At 31.1% G+C, this 26,142-nt stretch overlaps 4 protein-coding genes across 6 annotated transcripts in view; 2 read left to right on the top strand and 2 right to left on the bottom strand.

Moving 5' to 3' along the window:
• The first annotated feature begins 56 nt into the window (after window positions 1-56).
• Window positions 57-1,597, top strand: LOC110997767 (mitochondrial import receptor subunit TOM20 homolog). Its single transcript, XM_022266077.2, has 4 exons — window positions 57-294; window positions 697-803; window positions 1,093-1,197; window positions 1,380-1,597. Exons 1-4 carry the CDS (start codon window positions 168-170, stop codon window positions 1,500-1,502), a joined length of 462 nt encoding a protein of 153 aa, XP_022121769.1. The 5' UTR covers window positions 57-167; the 3' UTR covers window positions 1,503-1,597.
• A 558-nt stretch (window positions 1,598-2,155) lies between these two features.
• Window positions 2,156-7,506, bottom strand: LOC110997766 (porphobilinogen deaminase). Of its 2 annotated transcripts, none has more exons than XM_022266076.2 (7): window positions 7,147-7,506; window positions 6,378-6,450; window positions 5,863-6,049; window positions 5,392-5,474; window positions 4,777-4,961; window positions 3,869-4,028; window positions 2,156-3,575 (listed from the first exon to the last, which is right to left on the bottom strand). In XM_022266076.2, exons 1-7 carry the CDS (start codon window positions 7,198-7,200, stop codon window positions 3,070-3,072), a joined length of 1,248 nt encoding a protein of 415 aa, XP_022121768.2. In that variant the 5' UTR covers window positions 7,201-7,506; the 3' UTR covers window positions 2,156-3,069. The 2 variants fall into 2 exon arrangements, with proteins under 2 accessions (XP_022121768.2, XP_045485505.1); XM_045629549.1 differs by lacking the exon at window positions 7,147-7,506 and adding an exon at window positions 6,632-6,706.
• A 1,763-nt stretch (window positions 7,507-9,269) lies between these two features.
• LOC110997774 (nucleosomal histone kinase 1) lies at window positions 9,270-14,592 on the bottom strand. Of its 2 annotated transcripts, XM_022266087.2 has the most exons (6): window positions 14,464-14,578; window positions 14,336-14,389; window positions 13,998-14,205; window positions 13,337-13,495; window positions 10,814-13,093; window positions 9,270-9,970 (listed from the first exon to the last, which is right to left on the bottom strand). In XM_022266087.2, the coding sequence occupies exons 3-6, from the start codon at window positions 14,164-14,166 to the stop codon at window positions 9,900-9,902; spliced, it is 2,679 nt and encodes an 892-aa protein (XP_022121779.2). In that variant the 5' UTR covers window positions 14,167-14,205; window positions 14,336-14,389; window positions 14,464-14,578; the 3' UTR covers window positions 9,270-9,899. The 2 variants fall into 2 exon arrangements, with proteins under 2 accessions (XP_022121779.2, XP_022121780.2); XM_022266088.2 differs by lacking the exon at window positions 14,336-14,389 and having other exon boundaries at window positions 14,464-14,592.
• Window positions 14,593-15,089: 497 nt separating this feature from the next.
• LOC110997772 overlaps window positions 15,090-26,142 on the top strand; it is a 71,442-nt gene continuing 60,389 nt past the window's right edge. The window contains exon 1 of the mRNA XM_022266083.2: window positions 15,090-15,372. Within this exon, the coding sequence (XP_022121775.2) occupies window positions 15,318-15,372 (55 nt within the window). The 5' untranslated portion in view covers window positions 15,090-15,317. The remainder of the gene's footprint in view (window positions 15,373-26,142) is intronic.

Consider the following 26,142-nt stretch of genomic DNA (forward strand, 5'->3'; position numbering starts at 1 on the left):
AACAGCGCTGCCAACTACACAGCAAAGTTTTACAACAGCCAACATTGAAACTTATTTTGACGTTTCTTTTCATTCTTCAATGGCGACGAGATTTTTGTAAATGTACTGAACGTTCGTAACATATACATTTAATTATATGACTTCATTGGTACAATATATAAATTAAAATGGAACTAAGCCGCACAACATTAGGTTTCGCAGCTGGAATAGCTGGTACCCTCTTCTTAGGGTATTGTGTGTATTTTGATCAACAACGTCGTAAAGACCCGCTGTACAAAAAAAAATTGAAGGAGCGTAAGTATTTATATCTATACTAAAGAGATGTTTGTGTTACTATGTTTTATTACAAATCAATAGCAATATTAACATATTCTTTCTTCTATTCTTCATGTTGTATAATTACAACCTAAAAAAATTTTTTAATCAGCTTTATGGCGCTTTTGTGTTTTTGTAAATTTATAAATGATAAATAACTGCGTATACAAACGTAGGTATTATTGCTTACATACAACAAATACTACAATTTATAGTAATATATTTTATGTTTAAAAGGAAGTATCAAAGGTTTAGATTACTGACCTAAGTTCTATGTCTTCTTCTTATTATTATTTCTATCAGTAGTTTAATTTGTTTATTTTTCTTTATTTTTAAACCTATTTGGGACTACTTAATATCATTGTTAATCCCTTGTTTTAGGTAGGCAAAAGGCACAACAAAATTCAAGCAGATCAGCACGCACAATGGGTGGACCTTTGCCTGATATGAATGATCATGAAGCCATGCAGAGATTCTTCCTGCAACAGGTATTTTAAATTAGGCTTAAAAACATCCAGGTGAAACCTTTACTAAATAGCATGAAAAGGGAGAGTACTTATAGTTTTGAAATACAATTTATTTTTATATTACATTAATTTTAATTTATCTCAAGTTTTGACCAAAAAAATGTATATATAACATTTTATAACTTTTTTCTGAATGCAGGTTTTATGGAAATGTTTTCTTAGCTAGTTGTATTTAGTCAAAAAATAATCAATAATTTTGTGCTAAGAACCCCATGTATCTCAATGAAGCATTTACATTAAAACTGTTTAGATCCAACTGGGAGAAGAATTGTTGGCAGCTGGTGATCTAGAGACTGGTGTGGAGCATCTAGGACAGGCGGTGGCTGTATGTGGACAGACACAACAATTACTAAGTGTAAGTTTCATAACAGTATGAAGGAGGTTACATCATGTGCTTAATAAACAAAAAATATCAGAGTAAAACTACATTTAAGTTTTCACACACCACACTGCTCCAGTTACCACAAAAAATCTATAATATACCATCTGGCTTATTTGTTATATTTGTATAGATTTTTAATAAATTCTTGTTTATAGGTGCTTCAACAAACAATGCCACCACACATATTCCACCTACTCCTCAAGAAGTTGCCAGAGATATCTGACCGCCTTCGCTCTTCAATGAGAGGTGCAACCTTACAAGAAGAGGACGTTGAATAAATTAGTGGTGACATGGTACAGGAACATATGGTATGCTGGACAAAGTAATTCTGAAATACTAATATTTTTGACAACTTCCTACAAAATTGTTCATGGTACTGGCATACCATATACTCCATAAGCCATAGCTTTAGTTAGAATTATTGGCCTATAAATTCATTTCCTCTATCTATTCAATATTTAAGATTCTTAGTCTGCACCATCATTTCAATACTTATGTATTTTGTTTTCTAGATTAAAATTTAATTTAGTCTATATAATATTTTATCTTATTTCAAAAAATCATGCCTTCTTGTTGAAATAAAGGTTTAAAACTGCATTATGTAAATGATATTTTATAAAATATTCATTCTTTAATACAAAATAATTTTCATAATCATAATACTACCATAAAGTGGTAGTAGCTTTATCTTCTAATAATATTTGAGTGTGGAGGCTGTGAAACAATATTCTTATTGCCGCCAAAATTAAATCTAAATACTTTCTGTAAAAGTTCAATAATGTAGATAATTTGTTAGTGATTTTAGGTTTTGTGTTCACAACTGGTTAAGTATGCTTGAGTTTTGAATGCAATTTATTGTAAAATAAAAGTATTGTATTAAATTGTGTTTTATTTTTAATCTTGTCAAAATAAATCATGTTGCATATAAAAAATAAAAATACCCATAAACAACCAATTTATTTATAAAATACCCAAATTCAACAATATAAGTACGTGATTATATTGTGTAATAAGTACTTACTTAAATATATCTACAAATAGTTCCGCAATAATGGCCTTATTATAAAAATCCCTTTTTAGAGAGATTTCATTTGTTATTTTAACTATTAACTATACAATTTTTTATACAGAATTCACCACTGATTAAGAGCAAAGATCAGTCGACAGTTGATAATTTATATATTATTAGATGTAAAGCTATCTGATGATGATGACCAATCACGATTATAAAATAAGTATTTGTACTTCCATCTAAAGGAAAAACCAGTGTAACTGGCCTAAGGGCCTCAGTGGACTGAAAGCCTCTTAGTTGTATACATCTTTAGCTGCTACTACATTGTAGGTGTCGCAACACAAACAAAACGTATCATATTAATTTATCACTTCGAAACGTAAGTGTATTAGGGAATGTTGCTATGTCTAAAAAAATCGAGGACAAGAAAATTATAACATGCAAGGTACACTATTAATTATAAAGTCTATAATAGGACATTTATAGCGATTTTACACAATAACAATATTATTTTAAAAATAATTCATAACTAACAACAGGTAACAATAATTTCATTTAAATGATATAGTTTGGAAAATTCTTATCCACTTTAACAGCTTTGTTCAAATTGTTATCTAATTATAATCTAAAACAAAATATTTTAAATATATACATTCATGGTTTAAATTTGCTCTTATTTTAAAATAAACATCGTTGAGCAATCTATTTCTCGTTAAACATATGCATTGTATGGCATTTATTTTGACATATAAATTTAATTGTAAATTTTTATAAATTGCTAGTCACCTCATTTGTAAATTAAAAACTACCGTTAATCGCGTTTTATTTATCAATCAAGACTTGACAACTGAAGATCGTATTAGATCTTGTGTAACTTTCATGACATCAAGAGCACCCTTTTCAATCAACAAATTAGCTAAATCACGACCTAAATCATCGCATTTTTGAATTACATCCACCGGAACATTCCGATTTGCTTTTAAACCACAAAATATCTTCTTCGATGCCTCTATTTCTTCATCATTTCTTAATTCCTCACAGTTTGCATTGTCAGACTTAATTATTTTATCTAGTTCTGCTAATGGATTATCATTATTATCACTGGTATCAACAACTTTAATTTTTTTTGTTGAGCCGTCATCTGTAGGACTAAGTTTGTGTTTGGGATTATTTTTCATCTGTTCCAATATGTTTATCTGTTCGAATGTTTGTTCAAGGGTATGACATATTTTTGTTGCACCATCAAGACTCCATACTCCACCTGATATTGTGAGTTGATAATTTGTATCTAACTTTTTGAGTTTAGTAGACACTCCAACTGGGGCGCTGCAACCACCACCTGAAAAATAGAATTAATTGTTTTTGTTTCAAATAAATTATTGCATACATATCAATGAGTTAATTAAATTTTAAGTAAAAAATAATTAAGTGTAATAAGGTATCGATGTTTGGCCTTAATCGTGGATAATTATCTTCCTAATTTACACAGATAGTTAAAATTCGTAAAATTAATTTTAAACTATTTAAAACTAATGAATACCCACTTAATAGTTATAACCCTCAACCAACAAAAACCCATAATAAATGCTATTTTATTTACCACGCATTTTTCGTTGAAACCGTATAACTCACCTAAGGTTTTTAAAAAACTCCTTTCTGCCAGTATTCTACAGTACGTTTCAGGGTGGTTAAATGGCGCCAACATTTTTAAAATTTCTTCACTATCCGACCGGCATTCAATTGCTAACGCCCCTTGCCCCACGGCGTACATCATGTCCGAACATGGTAAAAACTATAAAAAAATTAAATTCGACTTAATTTATCATCATATAATTTAAAAAAGAACTATGTTTGAAAATACAGTTTTTAATAGTAATCATTTATTTCTAAACGAATTTTTTTTTGTAAAGGAGTTTACTTGTTAGTTCTCTTTGTACTTGCATTGTCATATCCATTATCTCAATAAAATACGAAGGTCGTAAAAAATGATTCCTTCAAATTATACATATTTAATAACTAAATACAAAGTAATATGATAACAATGTAATTAAATACGCACTTCCTAAATCCCTGACATTGTTCTAGATAATGTAATTTCGATAATTATTATTAACAATTCAAACAATGGTTTAAAAATCGGAAACAATATCGAATCTTTGTTAAATACCTACTTACGGCAAAACAAAAATCTGAAAAATATTAAATCAGTATTATAATTAATAAAATAGAGTCGACTTTTTAACGTATTTGTCAGCTGTCAAATGATAAAAAAGACGTCACACTTCATACTTTAAAATTAAATAATGCAAATTGGTAATATTTAATTGCGTAATGCGTTTGCGCACGTGAATCCATAATTAATTACAATATCACCAAATATTTAATTTCATAGTAAAGTTTTTTCATTATACCTCTGAATGTTTATTACGTAGCCTAATTTAAACTAGTAGCTAATGACTTAGGCAAAAATTTAGAAATGACATAAGATTAAATCTTAATAGCATATCTAACTTTGAAAGATATATTCAAAAAAAATATACCTTCGATATTCGGTCAGCCCATCCCATCCTCTGCATGCCAGCACTGGCGAGCAACAAAGCTGAATAATCTGTAGCCGGATCGTCCAATTTCTTTAAACGAGTATTGAGATTTCCCCTGACGTCTATTACTTTTAGCTGTGGATATTTGCCTCGCAATTGGGCTGTGCGACGAAGGGATGAAGTTCCTAAAATTTATTTTAAACATCAAGGCAGGAACGCCGCCTTTACATATTAACAATTTGTTCCATTGAGGGTAAAGATTGGTGCGGTGTCGCCCTAGCGGCTTGCCCATGCGCCTGGACATGAGGTCGTAGGTTCAAACCCCAGCTGTACAGTTTTTGTTATGAGCATTCCCTTATAAGGTGAAGGAAAACTTCGTAAGGAAATCGGCATGCCTTTGAACCAAAAACTCGATGGCGTCGTGCTTAGAACTGATCACCAGCTTGCTTATGAGAAATAAACAATTGATCAGGAAGCAGTTATAAAAATCTGAGGCCAAGTCATATGATGCTGCTAGATATTTTTCCCGCGCGACTTGTAAGAAACAAAGCTAAAGCTGGCTAATATATATTTTTTTACAAAAAAACATAATTAATAAGTACAGGAGGAACATACCAATAACAGAGCCTTCAGGCAAATCTTCCAATGAAGTGGCCTTGATATCATCACGAAGCACTAATGCATCCCTAGGGTCTTCCCTGAAATATAATTCAATTTAGATGGTATTTGAAGTTCCTAAATATAACTGAATTAATAATTTTACTACACATACATTTTATGTCTGGTTACATGGCTTAGTATCATGGATAAATAACATCATGTAGAAATAGATAATACATATAGAAAAGAAGAACACTACACTATACACTTGGAAAGTAAATGGAATTAATATTAATAATAAACAATTAAAATTGGTTTTGAATTGGAATTGATATATGAAATATTTATAATTACATACAACAAAACAACTAAATGATTAGGCTGATAAAACAATTGTGACTAGTTTATTTTATACACTCTAGCCTTTTAAGAATCTGTAGATCAGTCTGAGAAAGTTAATACCTAATCAAATATCAGCAGGCTTACCTCTCAAAAACTGCCCCAATTGCTAAACCTTCAGGTAGAGATGTAGGTAGGTCTTTTAATGAATGCACAACAAAGTCTACAGTGTTGTTGTGCAAAGCATCTTCCAAGTCCTTAGTGAATAGTGATTTTTCACCAATTTTTGGAAGGGACACATCCAAGACACGGTCACCCAGTGTTGTCATTGATACTGTTAAAATAATTTATATTGTTTTTGGGACACAATTTAAACTTAATATTTTATACAGCAGTTTTTCTTACATTAGAATTATAACAGTACAAACAATATATTCATTGAAATTTTTAGAATGCAATAATGTCTCCAGAGATTGGAATATAGCATTGTGGCAATTGGAAATCAAAGTGCTCTAGATGACTGAAGTTCTAAAATAGATTTTTATAGAAATATGAATATATCAATGATTGTTTAGGATGTTAATGTGTAACATCTGCATGGTATTTGTATCAAAGAAACATCCTAAAATGAAAATAATGTTCTTCCAAAACTTCTTCCTTACCCAGTGTAAATTCTTTATCTGGATGCACATTCTTCAGGCAATCAATTACATGATTAGTTTGTATAAGAGCAAGCTGCAAAAGAAACTTAAGATATAGTTCTGAAGTCAACTCACCCTCTGTGTTCTTATACACAGTATAATACATGAGTTACATATTTACAATGAGTAAATAGATTAATTTAATTACTTATTTATATATTTAGTTCAAATATTAATACTATACAAAAATATTGACAATATAAATTTTAACCAACTTAGTGAAGCCTGCTAGAAATTATTTGTATGTTGATCTACATTTCCAAATAGTAATTGATATTTCAAAAACCCAACAGATACAAACACTGGTTATTGACAATCCTATAAAAGCAAAATGGTGCATGTTTTGAGAAATTGGACAAAAAATACATTAATAAAACATGAATAACAGGTTTATAAATGTCAATATTTGCATAATATTTAATTCAACTATATTTCTGGTTTCAATTGAAAAAAAATTAAATCTCTAAGATTTACAGCAGTATAAATTAAAAATAAATGTTACACAATAGTAATTTTAACTTTTAAAACATGTGACAATTTGTGTTTAAAACAGTATAGTTATTCTTAACTTATTTGAATGATTCTATGAGACATAAAATAAGTTTATATTTAGAAGTAATATTTAATCTGAAAAATAGAATTTATTATTTTCAAATGTTTTAAACCTTAATTTGTAATTAGCCAATTCATTTAAAATTTTTAGCATTAAAATAACCTTATGACTCTTTACCTGACTTTTCCTTGATCCTACACGAATAATGTTACTTTTCCTTTCATTATCCATTTTATATTTATTTAATTTTCTTAATTGATGTGATATTGTGAGATTTCAAACAGAAACGAAAAAGGTGAAACAGAATTATAGTAATAACATAGAGGTTATCTCACTTATAGTAATGTAAACAACACTGAATTAATATAAATAATTATGCGATAGAATTATTTACTTGTCACTAACACTGTAGTGGACAAGTTAATTTATTTGGTTAAAGTTAAACTAAACTAAATTCTTTTATGTCATGATTTAAAGTTATTCAAAGTTCACTTCGCTACCGTTTGATAATTGATTCTAAACATGTGACATAACTATCGAAAAGTCAGAATGACTGATAAGTGATTAGTGATAACATCTCAGACAGACAGATATAAAATTTTTTTTAAATAATTTTATGGCCTGGTAACGAGACTTTTAAGCCAATTATTACTTTCGGTTACTTATTTTCCTGCATTTAATTTCACATGTTATTCTAACTTTCCACTTGTTCTTTTAAATCTTCCCCGCGGTGTTTTACCGTATTTATATAATGAACTGTAACATTTTTTGTTTTTGAGCAAATCACAGAACTAGAATCACACTTTGAGCGGGAGGGATCACTATTTTACTTGCCAATAGTAGTCTATTAAAAATGAATATTTGGTTTTTGCATTTTAAAAAGTTATGGTTCATATCTGCGATCTCATCATTAACAGAAAGAGCAAACATTTTGATATTGATATTAAGAATTAAGTATAGCGAGATTATATCTATTCTGCCCAGCCCCACAAACCATGACTCTCTCTGATGGTCTCCGTGTTGTCTCTTCTTTGCCTTGTGACAGCACTTGCTTCCCCTTTCGCAATCGCCTTCTTTCTTTCCATCTTCTTCTGTCTCTGTTCTAGATTTCTCTTTACTTGCAATTTAACCACCTCGGGAGCTATCGTACTTGCAGAGGTATGCGATCTCATAGATCTAACGTCAGATAAAGCTTTTTCTATCATAGCCAGTCTGTACTTCTGTGATGTTTTATCTTCTTTGTTCTCTTCTCTTTCTTCTGTATTTTCTTTTGATTGCGAGTGCAGTGTTGTAAGCAAATAGCAATCGGTTGATAGATATTAAGAGATGGACAGCGGAGTGTGGACGAGAAACCAATAATAATATCGAAAGAACTTGATTCTAATGAGATCAATTTTACATACTTTGGTATATCGTTAAAAGCACAACAATATCTTAATAGATTGGTACTTTATCTGTGCTAACAAAATATACTCAACAGTAACATGTTTTTTGTTTCGTACAGATGTCCTTACTAAGATATCATGGAACATTACTATCTAGCCTAACTTTAGACTAATAAGTAATTTAAACCTAACCTAGTTTTCCAATTAGGATTATTACATAAAAGTGTCTAATAACACTACTTTCAGTCTCTATTAAAGGGGACACACTGTTATTGTTGTATTTTTGTTTCAGTTGTACAGCGTAGCACTTTACACTACTTCACTTCTTCAAATTCCTTATCGACAACATTTGTCAGGTACCGCTTATTTTTGTAAAAAGGATATATGAATATGATGATAGAACACCCATAGTAATTGTCCAGAACATAGAATTCAATGGCAATCAAACAATTTTAGTACGTATTTAATAAAATTATCTTTTCCATCGTTTTAGCACATTAATTAAGGGAGCAAGAACGGTTAATAATATTTTCACCAGTTTTCTTCAAAACTTTATAAACCATAGTATTAATTTTAGCAGGTACCTCTATCAGTGGAATTCAATGGTTAATTCGAGTTTCTGCCAGATATGAATAAAATTGTTTTTTTTATTCGAGTCACAACTCACATTACATATATAGCGCGGTGAATTGCCAGCTACAAAATCGAAATAATATGATTGGTTTGTTTTACTAAAATAATGACATTGTAGCTTTAGTGGCTATTTTGCCGCATACAAAAATAAACACAAGATGACTTCGAAGTCATACAGTTAAAGGATCATTTTGCTTCTTTTTAAAGCGAATAGTACAGAACTAGCTTTAAAAATTACTACTCATATATTTGTTCCAGTTTGATTTAAATGAAATATAACACTGTAAGTTACCATTTATTGATTCTTAAAGAGACGATTGTGATGCACTATAAAGCTAGTCTACAAAAAATTAGCCTAATGAGTAGATTGCTTTAGTATACAACATAAAAAAAAACTAAAATTTATGGCCACTTAATAAGAAACCTTAACAAGAAAGGCAAAATTTCAGGTGTCAGGAGGTATAATTATATCCCGGTCCCTTCAAGTATACAACGTCAGAAACATTAGTGATACTGATTTATTGTCAATACTTATCAAATAAAAAATAATGGTAAAAGGATCTTGCCCTGTTCACGATCCTGGATTCCCGATCTTGAGTTTGACAAAACCTTTAGTAAAGAAAACTGATAAAAAATGTGTAAACTAAAGATTTAAAAGTATCAAAAAGGAACTAATGATTAAATGCCTCCAAGTCTTAAAAAAAAAACATTTTATACAATTGACAGTATTTAAAAAAAACTTATTCTATTGAATTCTTGCTCCATAAGCAATATTTTCACAAAGTATGTTTTAAGTATAATGAAAATTAGATACTTTATAAAAAACAGTTTTCAAATGTCAAGTAAAAAAATGTTTTTATTTAACAGTGATATTCATTCTTTTCAGACTTTTAACTTTAATATTTAGATGGATTATGAAATAGGAAGTATTTTTTTTCGGGTATGACTTCTTAACTTGCGTCTGTTTGTCGCCGTCTTCGGACCTGAAAAAAGGTGAATATATTAAAAATATAAATAAAATAAATTAGTGGCACTACAACCTGTTTAGGTCTTGGCCTCAGGTTTCTGAATCTGTTTCATGATCAAATTTAAATCTAATAGGCAAGTAGGTGATCAGCCTCCAGTGCCTGACAACACATCATCGACGTGTTTCGAGCAAATGTTAAATGCGCACAAAGAAAGTCCATTGGTGCACAGCTGGGGATCGAACCTACGACCTCAGGTATGAGAGTCACACGTTGGAGCCATTAGGTCAACACTGCTTACATTAAAAATAAACATTTACATTTAGTATATTACAAAAAAAACAAAAAAAAATTTTTTTTGCCGTCAGTGCTGGACCGAACAGAATTATTGCATAATAATTTCACTAAATTGTGTAGGTTTTTATGTGAACAATTTAACAGTACTTGAAGAGTAATTGACATTAAAAAAATATTTAAAAAAATGTTACAAACCATACAGATACCAGAGATAAAGTCACACTCTTTTAAGGTAAGATAAACATAGCATTTCATTGCATGAAATGTGCTATATTAAAAAAAAAACTATAACAATGTTCAAAATTACATCCCAAGTAATAAGACTTGAAGATATAAAACTTTGTGGAACCAGCTGCCCACTGAAGTATCTCCAAACCAATTTAACTTAGGGTCTTTCAAGAAAAGAGCGTACCAATTCTTAAAAGGCCGGCAACGCACTCGCCAGCCCTCTGGCATTGAGTGTCCATGGGCGGTGGTATCACTTAACATTGGGTGAGCCTCCTGCCCGTTTGCCCCCGTTCTATTAAAAAAAAGATATATAGAGAAATTTAAAGCACAACTTACTTTTCCTTGCTGGAATTTCTTTAATATCCATCTTTTTTAAAACTACTACTACAGACTTTCGGCCATTAAATGGAATTTTAGTTGGGTTATTATTTATGGTTTTCTTCTCATGTACTGCTATTTCTTTAACTTTACACTTTCTCGTAGGAAGTTTTCTCACCACTATATTCTTTTCCTCAACTTTCACCTCTTGTTCAAGTGTTTTGTTAGCTCGAGTTATTCTTGGAAGATTCTTAGTTGAGTTATCGGAGTCATCTAATTTTTCTTTGATTTCAATAGGTTTTGTTGACTTTGTTTTATTATTAATATCTTTAGATTTTGATGTTCCCGGTGTGTCCTTTGTAGGACTAGATTTCGTAGAGTTATTCTTAGTGTCTGTTCTTTTTAAAGTAGATCTCGTACAGGGCTTAGCTAACGGACTTTCTACTGCAGTTTCAATAAGTATTTCCATATTGCTACATTTAACTTTTGAATTGGCTTTTAAAGTATTTTCTTCGGTTCCTTTATTTTTTGCAGCTACTCTCTTTTTCAAATTGGCAACTACTTCTCTCATGGCATAAGTAGGATTGAGTCTTTCTAAATAATCTTTTTGTAGAAGAGGAGACTGGTAATCTGAATTATCAGATGACGAGGAAAGTTTTCTTATCCTATATTTGCAAGTAGAATCATCGTCGAATTCTTCTGTTTGAATATTACGCTCCTTACGAATGATATCTTCTGGATTTTTAGCTAATATCTCTGCCCATGTAAATTGCCTATCTGAACCCATAAAGTTTCCAAATTTTCCTATACTGTTACGATGGCGTTTCAATCCTTTGCGTTTTATATTGCTTTTCTTTGAACGCAAATTTTTTGGTGACAATTTTTTACCCAATAAGTGAGGCATAAGAGAATTTTTTAATCGAGCGGCTAAATCTGCATCAGAAGTAAAGAAATTTCTGGATGAACATGGTTTTCTTTGTCCGTCACTCGATATATTTAAATGTTTTGTGAAATCAAACTTGATAGCATCCATGGACATTACAATATTCTCTCTTTGAGATGATTTCTTAACTCCATTTCGCACTATAAAATCTCGAGATGTACTTTTCTTGGCTAACTGTTTAGCATAAAAGATTTTATTTATAGGAGATTTAGGACCATCATTAAAATTAATCAAACATTCCTTGTCAAAAGCATGACCAATTTTTACCAATTCAGTTTTAAACAAACTCCTACAATATTCATAATCCGGTTTCTCAGTAAATTCAAGTGTCACAATATATTGTAGATATTTTTCAATAAATTGTGGATAGAATTCAGTCTTAAAGCATGTTTTTAGTAATAGTTTTACATTGCTCATGAAGTTTTTCTTCAAGGCATGCACAAGATCAGGTTTTGTTAGGATATCCGATGACTTCCATGGCAAGATACCTGTTAACCAGTCAAGTATATTGAATCCAAGCGTCTCTAAGTCAGATCTTCTTGAATGTGCCCCTATATGAGAATCTCGAGAACTATACTCTAATGTCCCATCATGTGCTTTTCTAGCATCCATACAAAAATCTTTATGATTTCCATCAGAATCAAGAAATTTAGATGCTAAGCCATAATCAAGTAAATAAACTTGACCATTTGATTGTGACTGAATGGCTTCTTTATATATTTGATGTAAGTCTTTATAATTAGTAACATCATCTTGAGGTTTCACATCTTTCTGGTAAGATCTATCTGAACATAAGGAATTAATATCTTCATAATTCACATTTGTTAACTGCCGTAAATTGAATGCATGGTGCCGAAGAATACTCCTGTCTTTATTAGTCAGTATTTGTGTTATTTTACGTCTCACATTTGCTAGTTTTTTTTCTGTACTATAATTTTCACTGTCAAGTGTAAAGTCTTCATCATCATAATAATTTGATGATCTACTTTTGGTACTTTTAACTTTTTTAGAAGGTTTCGGTGGTGTTGTGTGCTTTTGAAAGGATGGTTTATCCTGTAATTTCAATTTATTTCCATCAAAGCCTATCATTAGGTTTGAGCTTTTAATATCTGAGTGTGTGTATCCTTGACTATGAAGATATTCCAAAACATCAAGTACTTGAATCGATATAATAAGTACATTTTTTAAGTCCAGAATTTTTGTTTTGGATATTATCTTTTGAAGATCAATGTCATATCGAGGCAAGACTAAAAATCTGTATTTTGTATCAGTGCTATTGTCAGTAAAGGATCCACTCGCAACAAATTGTGGCATACCTAAATTTTTAAGCCTATGTTGCTGGCGCCATAGTTTTACTGAAATAGAAATTTTACATACCATCAAACCCATTATAAAAACTTGATAAGGAAATGACACAATTATTGTTGATTATTTTTTTATAAAAACATACTTTAATTAAAGAAGTTGATTAAATATGTAATTAGGTGACACTTTAAAAAACCAACTTTTATTATTTTTTAAACTTAACTGTCTTAGTAAATTTGGTTAAGCTTAATGATCTTAATAAATGCTTACTGAAAACTAAAAATGAATATCACCTTTGCCAGTTTCTCCAGTTCTTATTAAGCAATGTACCTCAACAAATAGAGGGCCATTACTGTGTGGTTCTATTTTTACAATATATCTGGCATTTGCTTTTGTAACTTCAGTCTCTATATCATTGGAAGCAAGATAAATTCTGCCAAAACTGCCACGACCTGAAAATTAATTGCTTTTATCTTAGCTTTTAAACCCAAATATAAAAATTATAATTACAGTCAAAATCTATCATAACATTGTTATTATTAAGTACCTAGTACTTATTATTGATGTGTGATTAATATACTCATGTATATAATAAAACTACATTTTATTCATTTCACTTAATAGTTAATAAGCGCAGTCATAAAAGCTGTGTTTTTCATGAGGGGATCTAAAAGAATTCAGCCAGGACCTTTGATTTTGGTCAATTTAACCAGTATGTTGTTCTTAACAATGTAGTTGGATACAGTTATAGCTGTTATTGAATACTTAATGTCTAAAACTACTGAACAGATTAGTAACTTAATTAAAAACTTAGCAAACTAGAAATACAAAAAGATGGTAAAACCTTATTGAAAAAGGATATATAAAACAGGAAATTGTACGAGTTGGCTACATATTTGATGATGTTAAGTACTTGTTAGTTTCCATCAATAGTCCATTACAGAGTTAACATACCGATTGGTTGTCCAAGTCGCCATTGCCGTTGGGAAATATCCGTAAATACAATTCCAGGAGTTAAGGCTTGGTCATCACAAAAACTTGTGTCTAAACTCAAGCATTCTTCTACCTTCTTTTTTTTAATGGCAATTAACTCATCATTTACATCCATCCATCGTCGAGGCATAGTGAAAAAAACATATAACTTCACTGAGGCAAATTAAAGCTGAAAATAAAAGTATGTTCAATTTATTAAAGTTATTGAGATGTATAATTTGAAGCATGCACAGGTGGTCAAGGTATTAAATAACAACAGATCAAACAGGTTTTGCTTAAACACGAAGAATCCATTTTACCTCTCTACTACGGTAGGTACTTCAGTAAATATTCTAAGCTTACGTCTTTCTCTCCTGAAGGAAATAAGAAATAGGATTACAATAGAATATGGAAGAAAAATAAATTGGCGGTTTAAATTGTTACATACCCGAACACTGTAAGAGTGACACTTATTTAATTTTTTATCCGTTTTTAAACTGATAGTTATAAATGTGCCGTCAAACGACAAGCGCCATGTTCATCAATCACCATGTTAATTTTCAAAAACATTAGACTAGACTCTTCGATGACGTTTCAATGCATCAAGTGTCGTAAATTGCCATCATGAAAAATGTTGCATGATAATTATACAACATAATATTGACTGCATGGTTTCCAATTTAAATATGTATACAGTCTGCACTGTTTCATACAAGGATATATGATTAATAATGCACATTGCACAATTATTTAATCACTTAGCAAAATGATTACTACTTAAATCATAAATAAGTACAACAGAGTATGCAATAAAATGAAACCTCTTTTATATTGCCTCATTAATACTGATTAATTTCTTAGACGGTTTAATGTTTATAAATATTATTTGCATAAATAGTTTGTAAGATTTTAAACGTTTTTGGCTTAGCCATAGGGATTTATATTTTAAGAGTTGGTAACACTGACTGATTTCTATATTTTCTCATATTGCCTTTCGCGGTTCACCGTTCACAAGTCACAATTCATTCACTCAATACACATCTCTTCACATTCACAGGCTCTAGTTCACAATTCACATCACAGCGTTAAGTGTGAACTATGAACACAACGTCAGAAGTTGTGTTATAGTGCGATCGGGTGTTGCGTTTAACCGTGTTGTACGCGATGTCATTTTGTTTGTCAACAAAAAACTTAGTTTTGTATAGACAAATTAGAGTGTGATTAACAGCCAAAATGTGTGTACGGTGATAAGTTTTGTGCCTTAAGTTTTAAATTAAATATGAATATATAAATGCACAGAATATGGAAGGAGCAAACGCTGATTCGGACCATTCTATGAGTTGGGAGGACTTTTTCGGTTCGTAACTTATTTTACAAGTTGCTTATTAACTAACTTTATAATTAAAATTATAATAAAATTCTTAATCTAATAAGTAATTACGGTTTCTGTATAATATATGAAAAGACCTTTAAATACACTGAGAATTCTGTTTTCTAAATACGTACAAATTATAATTATTACAAAAACAAAGTGTATGAAGTTGGGTTTAGTACCGTTTTTCTTAAAAACTTTTCAGTTGAAATAAAAAAAAATATGTTTCAAGTCTATTTTAGATACTTACCTGTTCTACAACCGTGATTTCCTCGGGCTAGGAAGGGAGAGAGACAGGTTTGCTTCCTATTATGGAGTGCATTGCTAACACTGGGTTCAATGCCTGGTACACCCACCTCTTAAGTCATGATTAATTATTTACTTAGAATAATCAGTGTGAAGATTCAAATTCAAATCTGCCACACTGCGAAGAAGAAAAATTTGCACTTTTAATCTCTCTTTATCGTATTGAATGAATGCCCTCGCATCGAAATTTGAAACCCATTAGAGAGGTAGTGAAGAAGGTTACTAACCAATGATTCATACAGTTTTGTTTGAAATGAGATTTTAGGCCAAGCGATGAATTCGAAAAATACATGACAGTTATTGCATCATATGTTCATAACGTGTTTTATTCTGAAATTTTTATTAAAAAAAAAACCAGTTGTTTTTTTATAATGTAGATCTTGTGCAACTTCTTAATTATATGTTCGTAAAACACGCATGAAATGTTTTATAAACTAAGCACACTCAAGATAACATTCTGTAAAGGTTAAACTACCACTAGGTATTAGTTTTAAAACAATATATTTTAGTCTTTGAGGAACTTTCAACCAATAAACCGCGGCAAATGTTGGATAGGTGAAATGAAATCGATTTTATGTGTAGTTTAGGTAATTATTGACCTTTTATATTAGGTAAGTAATCACTCGTTAAAATAGTTAATAAACTATTCTACACATCATATTATGTGATAGCTACATATTATTTATGGCGTACGGGATTTATGTGTGTTACCATTGTTAATATTGTGTACGAGTATAGAACTAATGAAGTGTACTTCCTTAAAAGTACCCGTACAAATAAACGGATGTACGAATTATTTGAAATTCGAAACGCGGCTCGATTTTACACAAAAATAAAACAAAATGTCTAGGTTGGTATAAGCTTACAGAGACAGAAGTTAATATTTAACGTATAAGAAAACTTGCATTTTATTATTATATTGTGTTCAATAACGAGTGATGTATAATGTAAAATGAGGCTGATTTACATAATATTGTCTAAATCCATACGTTCAAGTCCCCCGTAAGGGGGACATTCAATTAGGCGCCAAAGGAAGAAAGCTAGTGAAAGTATCCGAATTAGTATGCACAGACTAACAAGCACCATACAAGTATCCTAATCCGTTGATCTTATTCGATCTCAGTTTGTACACGCTTCATTTAAACTCTAACAATGAAATTGTTTTCTATTTACATGACACTGAGTACAAGTCGATTAAAGCTTAGATCGTACTAAAGAAATAATATAAAAGTAAACTTTAATTTTATTTATTTTTTATTTAATTTTAACTATAATATTTTACCTTTAAAGTCTTTACATACCGATACTGAATGATCTTTAAATCGGCCGGCAGTCTTCTGTCCCCTTACCCCTTGTTATATAAAAAGTGTTGATTCCGTGTCAGTCATAAATCACATATACTATAAATTAAAATACTATTTTTACATGTTGCTGATAATACACGAGTAGTGTTGAAAAACGTAGTAAGAACTTTTTTACACTAAATAGTACCTATAATCTGTCCACTCAATCTCAGAATATCCTTTGAAGTTCTACACTAAAGTACAACCGCTAGTATGATTAATGCATTTACGCATGATATAGAAGAATTATAATTTAACTTAATGATTAATGAACGTTGAAATTGGCATGACAACATGGCAGAAGGTAATAAGATGGTTTCGTATATCTATGTGTGTTGTTTTCGTCATACTTAATAGTTGTTTAAAAGAGAGTTCCCGTGTTTTATTTTAAATCAATTTGGATTAGGAATCTAAATCATACCCAACAGTAAGTGTCGTTATGGCAACGTAGAAACTTCTAAAACAGCAAACGCCGACAAGGTGCTAAAACAAATTAATTAAACAAGGCATTTCAACTTTGAAAAACATGCGCATACGCACTCATTCGCACACTCATTTGTTTTTAACACTAAAATTATTATTAATTTATTCTACCTTTTTTAAACTGTTTTAAATATGTACCATTTTCCACTGAATAATTGTCTTAATTATTACTATTTTTAACTCACTATCCTAAGATGTATGAAAATGCAGAAGAAGCAGACACTATCCTAGGAGATAGTCCCCCTCTAGGCATCTGCTGGGCTACGCTCAGAACCCAGTAATCGTGGATAACTAAAACTTTCAGCAACGAGGCTTTTGGCAGTGTTACCATGGGCGGCAAAGTTTAACATTAGGTGAGCCAACTGCCGGTGTGCATTCCTGTGACTAGAGTCGTTCCTGTGAGTAGAGATGTTATGTATATGTTTAACGTTTAGATTATATTGGCATTTTAAAACGTATATATGCACAGAGTATAGAACAACATATATTGGTACAATGTTCTTGGTTGAGTAAATAAACGAAAATATTAAATTATATGTTTTATATAGTATGCATATTTTTTAAATTTAGGTCGATCATAAATAAGTGTAATTTAATGCCCTTAAATGACGAAACGGCTGTATTCGGAACAAGGTTTCATTTTCATTACTTTATTTTGTTCGCAATGTAATTTTAATTATGACTTTTATAGAATATTGTGTTTAAACACGATGTATGTAGGCCCCAGAAAGATAGCTATGTATTATTTGTTGTGATTTGGAAAAAAATAGATTTTTTTTCATCCATTGAACGTGAAACAATTTTCTTGAGTATTGACTATATATAAAATATGTTAAAGGGTGTAAACAGTAATACTTCTGCGATAGCTTTATATAAGTGAAACTTAAACGCATATTTTTCATATTCGTTAAAACCACACAATCAATATTAAAATAAAACAGGAATCCTTCTTGGTACTAATTCTAAAATCAGTATACTAGTAAAATTATTAAATAAAACATAAAATACATCAATAGATTATAAAACATAAGTTTTATATCTGCAATCTTCTTGGTTGATTATAAAAATAATAATGCAATGGCAGTGATGGCAGCCCGTTAAATGCGTTAAAAAAAGTTTTGATTGACTTTTCAGATTTACTACGCCAAAGGCGGCACACCGCTATTAATTTGATACGCGTTACGCCACGGCCCTGTAGATTTACCGCCATATTGCAATCGTGAAGGAAACGACGGCGCCAACCAAACGCCATAATAACATAATATTTCGTATTCTAGAAACGTGTTGAATGCAATTTAAATCTCGTAATGCAACGTGCATTACGAGATTTAAATTGCATTCATACTATTATCATAAATGATCGGATAATATGGAAAGTGGAATGCACAATGGAATCCAACGGGCCGTTAGACTTAAAGATACTGCTAGAATACACATTGGCTACCTAGGTAAATGAGAGTTCACGAGTAACATGAAAAAAATCAAGTCAGGGGAGAAAGTACAATTGCGATACGAACTAATTATGTATTGTGTTTTATTAAGTCTCAAGACAACTGATCAATCACAAACAAGTTCCATTTTTAAAATACCTATTCTAATTCAAATGTTTAACGTTTTTAAAATTTTGCGCCACGCACCGAGATCAAATTTACATATAATTCTAGGAGGAATGGACATGAAATAAAAATATTATTTGGTTATCCTTACATTATCACTATAAGATAATTACGGACTACATGAATCACTTGGTACATCACGATAAAGACGTGCTATGAACTTTTGACTGAAGGTCCTAGACCCTCATGTTTTTAGCTGAATTAAACTTTATTTTTAAGACTAAAGAGTCATTTTCCCATAAAATTGTCTCCCGCACTGTCGAAATCGATATAACTGCATTATGCAAAGCCATTCAGCAAAATTGGATACGTCTATTATTAAACTGTTGTCAGAGGTATACAAACTGAAAATATTATATTAAATTAATCAATGTTAATTTAATTTTATTTGTATAAACGGGCAAGAGGCTGTTAAGCGATTCCGCCGTTTGGACACATTGCGAAAAGATTGTGTAGTGCGTTGCCGGCCTTTTAAGAATTGATTATAGCATATTCTTTTATTATCTTCTATGTAATATTGTTCACTCGTGTCAATTTAGGGTCACCTGTTAAGGCAGGAGTGTTTATATAAATAAATAAAATAAAATAATATTTACGAGGCGAACCAAAAAGCTCTCTGAACTATAAAGCCCATAATGTTTATAAGTTATAAGTGTACGTAGTATACGTGTTCGACTTGTATGATGTATATCTATATGTATAAAATTCCTATGTATGATGTAACTATGTATTCGATTTTACGTATTTTTCCTGGTTAGAACGTCTAAACCATAGATTAAGAACTTAGCGGTAAGTCTGACTTCCGCACGTAAAATACGGGAGCATAGTTCGCGCGATTGCCCAGTAGGGTACAGATTCTTGCCTAAATACTGCCATTATCATGACGGCTTGAAAAGTGAATTGAACCCTGACTTAGAATCAATTATGTAATAATGCCAGTACAAAAATATGCAATTCTATTACGTAAATATCATGTGAATTACAAAGAACGAGAATTTGGTTAAGTAATAAATCATGTGTATAGATAATCTTTAATTCGTAATCAGTAATTACTTATATAATATCTAGTTTTGTTATTTACGGTGATTCTATAATCGATTGTTAATCAATTTTAAAATGCAAGTTTATGACAATAAGGCTGTGTATGTAAATGAAGAAACGATAGATATGGCTATGGTTGTGATTGAACGATTAAAGAATTGGCTTATTGGTCTCGTTGCCAGGCCATAAAATTAAAAAAAAAACACGCAGTATTAGCAAAATGCAACAACAATATTTCTTATAATACAAACAAACAATCAAAAATCATTTATTCATGTACCAAACACAATGTACACTTATGAAGGTAAAAAAAGAAATAAAAATTAAATGCTTCTAATTTTACATTTACTGCTAGTTCTCAAATCAAGGGCGTAGAACGGAAGAGAAGGATCTGGCAATAAACTCTCCGCCACTCTTTTTAATCGCCAAGTTATTTCTTATAATATAATCAATTTATATTAATACACTAATAATTTATTTTTTATATTATACTTATTCGTTAATTTAATATTATTTGTTTTATAAACAAAACGGATCAGGTTTGAATAAATATGTACTACAATGGAGCCTTGTGCAACTTTTGTGCACTCGGTTCGCACGTGACGTCAAATGTATAGTAAAGGAAATAAAGAGAGTTATACTTAAAAAATAACTAAAATGCAGTAGTGATTAACGATAAATATTCAAATGAATAAAAAAGATTTTCTCACTCTCATCATTTTTCTCCATCACGCCAAAAGAAGTATAACTTCAACAATCATAATTTTTAATCTAAGCATCTCATACAGAAAAGGTGCTCAATAACTTTTAGGTCTGAGCCTCAGATTTGTTTCCTGGTCATTTAATGTTTGATGGTTCTCTTCACCGTACGAACAAGTGTTCAATGCGCGCATAGGGGTTCAAGTATTACCTAAGCAGATTTACTACAATTCACATATAATAACTGTTATGTAACCACCCGGTCCCAATAGGCATAGTTCATTGGTGCATTAACTAACAATTATTAATTATATAACCCTGGATTAGTTAAATAACATCAGGGTGATCGAGAGCTCAATTCTTTTTTATACGGTATAATTAATAGATATTTATCAAGATCGTTAATCTCTGAAGTTTACTCTGAGAACTCGGTGTTAATTAGTACATCAATATTGTTTTATATGTTCTGTAACATGTGCACATGATTACGATTGATTAGTTCATCGCCTACGCCCGGTTTTTATACCAACGATGATATTAAATATCTTGATAAGGGATAAGATATAGGCGCATTATTCGTCGATACTATACTAATATTATAAGGCGGTATCACTTAACATCAGGTGAGCCTCCTGCCCGTTTGCCCCCTGTTCTATAAAAAAAAGAGGACCTATAAATCTATGTCCTAATTCACAACTTATAATTAGCTGAACTAATATTGACATAGAATGATCAATAACACTTGTTTTTTATTAAGTAATAATAATAATGCGGCCTGTGAAGCGGCTGAAAAAGCTAAAGTATGCAACAGGGTTCTAGAATCCGAATAAGATATTGTCACATGCGTTGTTGAGACCCGTGTGTGTCGAGCGCTATAAGGTTTGTTAAGAAAATATCAAAAAGGTTAGTCGATAACACAGGAGACCGAAGAGCTGGCAGCTACCTCGGATAAAGAATTAGTCTAGCTATTCAAAGGGGGGAACGCTGCGAGTATCTTCGGAACCTTGCGAAAAGGACTTCTTTTAATAATATATTAATATAATAATTAATTGTTTTTCCACTTTATATATAATTGACATTGAAATATAGATATCTGTTAAAGTACACAAATTCTATACATTAAAAAACAATATGACGTCAAGCTGTTTGAAGCCAACTGAAAAAATTATGGGACAGACTAAAATTAAAATTCGAATATTATTTAAAATTTGACACTGCGATGGTAGCGCCGTCTGTCGGATCCAATGTAAAACATTCCAAAATCAACAACAACTAATAAATTGAAAATTAATTAAAAAAACATTGTCCAGCGGACAAAATTGTGAATCTAAACCATTCTCAGATCCCCTTGAACACACACAAAAAATTTCGTCTAAATCGGTCCAGTCGTTTAGGAGGAGTTCAGTCACATACACACGCACACAAGAAATATATATATTAAGATATAAATCCTCAACCGCGTATATCTGCCTATCTCTTACAGATAAAGTCAAAAACGACTGTATGTCTTTTTTTTGTGATTTTCAACAATATCTAGAATGATTTATAAGAGGGGTCACGGTTGCCTGCGCGAAGGCGGGCTAGCAGGATATTTCTTTTCAAATTTTACTTAATTGTATAACTTTGCCATGTTTCTTTCACTATAATTATTCTTACTATTTATCTTTTGTGCCCTAAGGTCTCAATTAGCTTGTCAAAGAGCCTTGTACCAACTTAATATTCTACGTCGGCATTAATTTTATACAATTATGTTATTATTGCATTGCTTCAAAAGAATTTACATGGAGTAGACATTTTATCGTAGACTAATTAATGTTTCATTATTTGTTGGAAAACATGGAAATGTTTACGACGGAAAACTTCGTTCGGAAATGTTTATTCTATCATTGTAAAGAGGGATAACTGTATTTTGTCGTCCGTAACCAATAAATTTAAAAACTAATGGACAGATTTCGAAATCTGACCGATCTCTCCATGCAATCGCAGTGAGAAAATGAATTACATAGATAAGGCGCAAGAAGTGCAAAATTGACGTGACATATAGTTATTTAGACAAAACTAATGAAACAAAGCAAACCAATTAAAACATATAAACAGTGAAAGTGACAAAAATTAAAAATGGAATCACGATCATTTTTAGATCAGTGAGTACGAAAGTTAGGGATACGATGTGGACAGGTAATGCTTGTACAGTAGAGATTTAGAGGAAGATGGAGAAGGAGCTCCAGCGACGACAAGGTAAGTGACATACCTTAAATTATTCGCCATTTATAAGGAGAAGGACAAATGGACAAAAGAAACAAGAAACAAAGGAAGACCCATAGAGCGATTGGCTGATGGGATTGAGAGGGTAGCTGGAAGAAATTGAATGATGATGGCACAAAATAAATTATTGTGGATAAAGTTAGAGGAGGCCTTCTCCCGGATAGGGGCCGCATCTTAGTTAAAATTGAATTCATAAAATTGAATTCATATCTATTTTATTTTATTTATGTAAATAGGATGTGGAAGAATAAAGGCTTATTATTATTATTATTATTCGCCATTAAAGGAAGAGATCTGAGAGATTTAAGGAATTGGTTTTTGAGATAGGAAGGAATTTTAGAATTGAACAGGATGGAATATAAGAGATGGAGAACGAACGTAATTTTAATAATATCCTAGCTTGGTTGAAAATAATGATCTGTGAATAATGTGACTTTTTTTATAGATTATGCTAATTTTCTTTATTTGGTCTGATAGTAAAAAGGTTATAGTGAAAAGGTCGCATATGTTAAACCACGTGGAGTAATTTTCTAGTACGCACGCGCGGCGCTGCAGACAAAGTCTAGACAGGGAGGCACAAACATGCACAAAGGAGGTTGATAATGGATTGCCATATAAAAGACTTTTTCCCAAATTTGACGGGAATATTATAAAGTTGGTTGCAACTTGCAATGTTATGCTTATAAAAACATGGATTTTCTAGAAGTTATATTGGATTTCATTTATATGTTTTTGTATCTAAGTAAAAAATAGAAGGTAATACAGACGATATCATTTAAATGTCAAATTGATATCAACACGCCACGAAATCAGAACCTTTAATTAAACCCATTGCCAGACAACAAAAAAGCAATTTTTAGCTCTGTGTTAACAAAAACAGAGTGCATAGAAATTATAGTGGTTATTAATGCTTTTTATTTTAACTTGATGATTCAGTCTTGCCTTGTCAGGATTCGTTGTCTTGTCATGTTCCAAAAATTTTAAACATCACAAAAACATATTTTTGTTTGAGACCCGTAGTGCCTTACCACAATTTAGACTCTACCATATAAACATAAGAATACATCCTAAAACAGCTGAAACAGCTTTTTAAATATTTAAAATTAAAGTAGCCTATAGCATTGTAATGTAACATTAGCATTAAACAAATATAAATATTTTTTATCTATTTTGCTATTATTCAAATTCAGTTATTTAAACTACGTTGGTACGGTACGATACGATATGACGTACAGTTAAACTATGTTTAAAAAATATTCAATCTTTTTATCCCCTTAAATAACAACGACATATTATCACTAATCTGAGTTTGTTCGAATTGCGTTTCATCTAAGAAAAAAATACATAATTTGGTCAAATAACTGAAATGTTCTTAAACTGTAGTAATTCCACGAAGTATTCATTCGCGACGCTCATTTGTCTTTTTTCATTCTCACTTATTATCTTTGCCGCCTCTGATATTCCAAATATGCAGACATTCCTTTTTTCAAGACATCGACACTCGTGAATTAATAAGCCCTTATTATGTGCTTATGCTTTATTTCATACTCTGTACGTGTAGTCACAGACTGAATAATTGTGTGGGCCTGCATTATTCTTGGGCCACAGATTAGCGATGTTTTAGTTAGGATCGTGTTTTTCAATGTCCTAAAGAAAAATGAGCATTATTTTCTGTTACTCTTTATGCTTTATGTGATAGTTTGACAGATGTCAAGTCTTATTGCCAGAACGATCTTTAGCTAATCAACAGGGATTCTTTGAATTTTAGCGCTAATTCTTTATTCGTTGTTTTTTACTGCAGAGATTAAAGTTTTTCGGGCGTTTGATTTTCTGCAATTCACGTGTATTGTAATTGATTTTTGAGTTCTAAAATACTCTAAACTCATCACCTTGGGGCCGTACAAGTATTACGTAAGCACTATACGTTAACAGTAATTATTTACCATTTAACACATATTACTCACATTGTATATGAAGAGGAGCCACATTTTTGCGTAGACCACGTGGGTAGAGAGGACTCTGAGACTGTCTATCTTTTGAATGAATGTTTTCAGAATAGTATAATATAAGAGAGACAAAAGTAGATATTTATACTTATTTTAAGTACCTGATAGTACGTGGCTGAGTATATATGTGCATATCATGTAAACATCTTGAATCTCTTGAATGGTAACTCTTAGGAAAAAGTCATATAGAACATTTTTATAGCGAATTTTAAAATTGTTGGGATTTGAATTGATTTTATAAAACTTACAGTTTTTGAGGAAAATCATTTTGACCTTTGACCTCGAATAACTTTTAATCCCACATAGGATGGGGATTTTTAGATCTTTATTTGAAATGGCAAACACCACCTGTTAACCAATATTTGCTAGCTAAAAAATTATAATTCTTTACATGTTTACAGCTATTTTTCTTGAGTTAACCCTAGGTTTAAATTATACACATTAATATTAACCTTATTATTCTCCCCACGATTCGCGTGGGATGTGTTCGTCTCGCACGGCCAGAAATGTTGCCCGTGGGGATAAATGTTGTAACAACATGCGATATGGATTATAATTTTTTTATTATTAAATGATACAATTAAATCATAATAAATTATATTGTATTACATTTAACCGTAGAACGCGTTTTGGTCAAAGCTCTCCGATGTCCAGATTAAGCATTTTGATAAACAAGCTAGGTCTGGATATCCATAGTTGCTCCCCTCACACTTTAAAATCGATTTTTGTTTAGTTTTTTGTAATTGTTTATTTTTTGTAATGTTTGTTTTGTCTAAAAATTACAGAAAGATGGTTGTGACAAATGCTAGTCCCCACATTAGGAAGCGACTGTGTTGTCGGTGATTACAATTATTTCGTGGTACATGTTTAAAACAATTATTTCTAAAAAAAAGTAGTCTTAGTTTTACATCACAAACAAAAGTGTAAAACCTTAAGTATGCTTAAATGTATGAGTATGTGAATAGCGGCATATAATTCCTGCTGCCCACTGAAAGT

This window comes from Pieris rapae, chromosome 9 (genome assembly GCF_905147795.1).
Source record: "Pieris rapae chromosome 9, ilPieRapa1.1, whole genome shotgun sequence".
Classification (NCBI taxonomy): domain Eukaryota; kingdom Metazoa; phylum Arthropoda; class Insecta; order Lepidoptera; family Pieridae; genus Pieris; species Pieris rapae.

What these genes read in the sequence shown, in the direction of transcription:
- LOC110997766 (XM_022266076.2), bottom strand. Translation starts at nt 7,200, where the DNA reads ATGGATAATGAAAGGAAAAGTAACATTATTCGTGTAGGATCAAGGAAA. An exon ending in AGATAAAGAATTTACACTGG is followed by an intron (nt 6,050 to 6,377) that starts GTAAGGAAGAAG and finishes TTATTTTAACAG; the next exon opens with TATCAATGACAACACTGGGT. An exon ending in GAGTTTTTTAAAAACCTTAG is followed by an intron (nt 3,576 to 3,868) that starts GTGAGTTATACG and finishes TCTATTTTTCAG; the next exon opens with GTGGTGGTTGCAGCGCCCCA.
- LOC110997774 (XM_022266088.2), bottom strand. Translation starts at nt 14,166, where the DNA reads ATGCCTCGACGATGGATGGATGTAAATGATGAGTTAATTGCCATTAAA. An exon ending in GCGACTTGGACAACCAATCG is followed by an intron (nt 13,496 to 13,997) that starts GTATGTTAACTC and finishes ATTAATTTTCAG; the next exon opens with GTCGTGGCAGTTTTGGCAGA. An exon ending in AGAAATTCCAGCAAGGAAAA is followed by an intron (nt 9,971 to 10,813) that starts GTAAGTTGTGCT and finishes ACCTTTTTTCAG; the next exon opens with GTCCGAAGACGGCGACAAAC.
- LOC110997767 (XM_022266077.2), top strand. Translation starts at nt 168, where the DNA reads ATGGAACTAAGCCGCACAACATTAGGTTTCGCAGCTGGAATAGCTGGT. An exon ending in AGAGATTCTTCCTGCAACAG is followed by an intron (nt 804 to 1,092) that starts GTATTTTAAATT and finishes AAAACTGTTTAG; the next exon opens with ATCCAACTGGGAGAAGAATT. An exon ending in AGACACAACAATTACTAAGT is followed by an intron (nt 1,198 to 1,379) that starts GTAAGTTTCATA and finishes TCTTGTTTATAG; the next exon opens with GTGCTTCAACAAACAATGCC.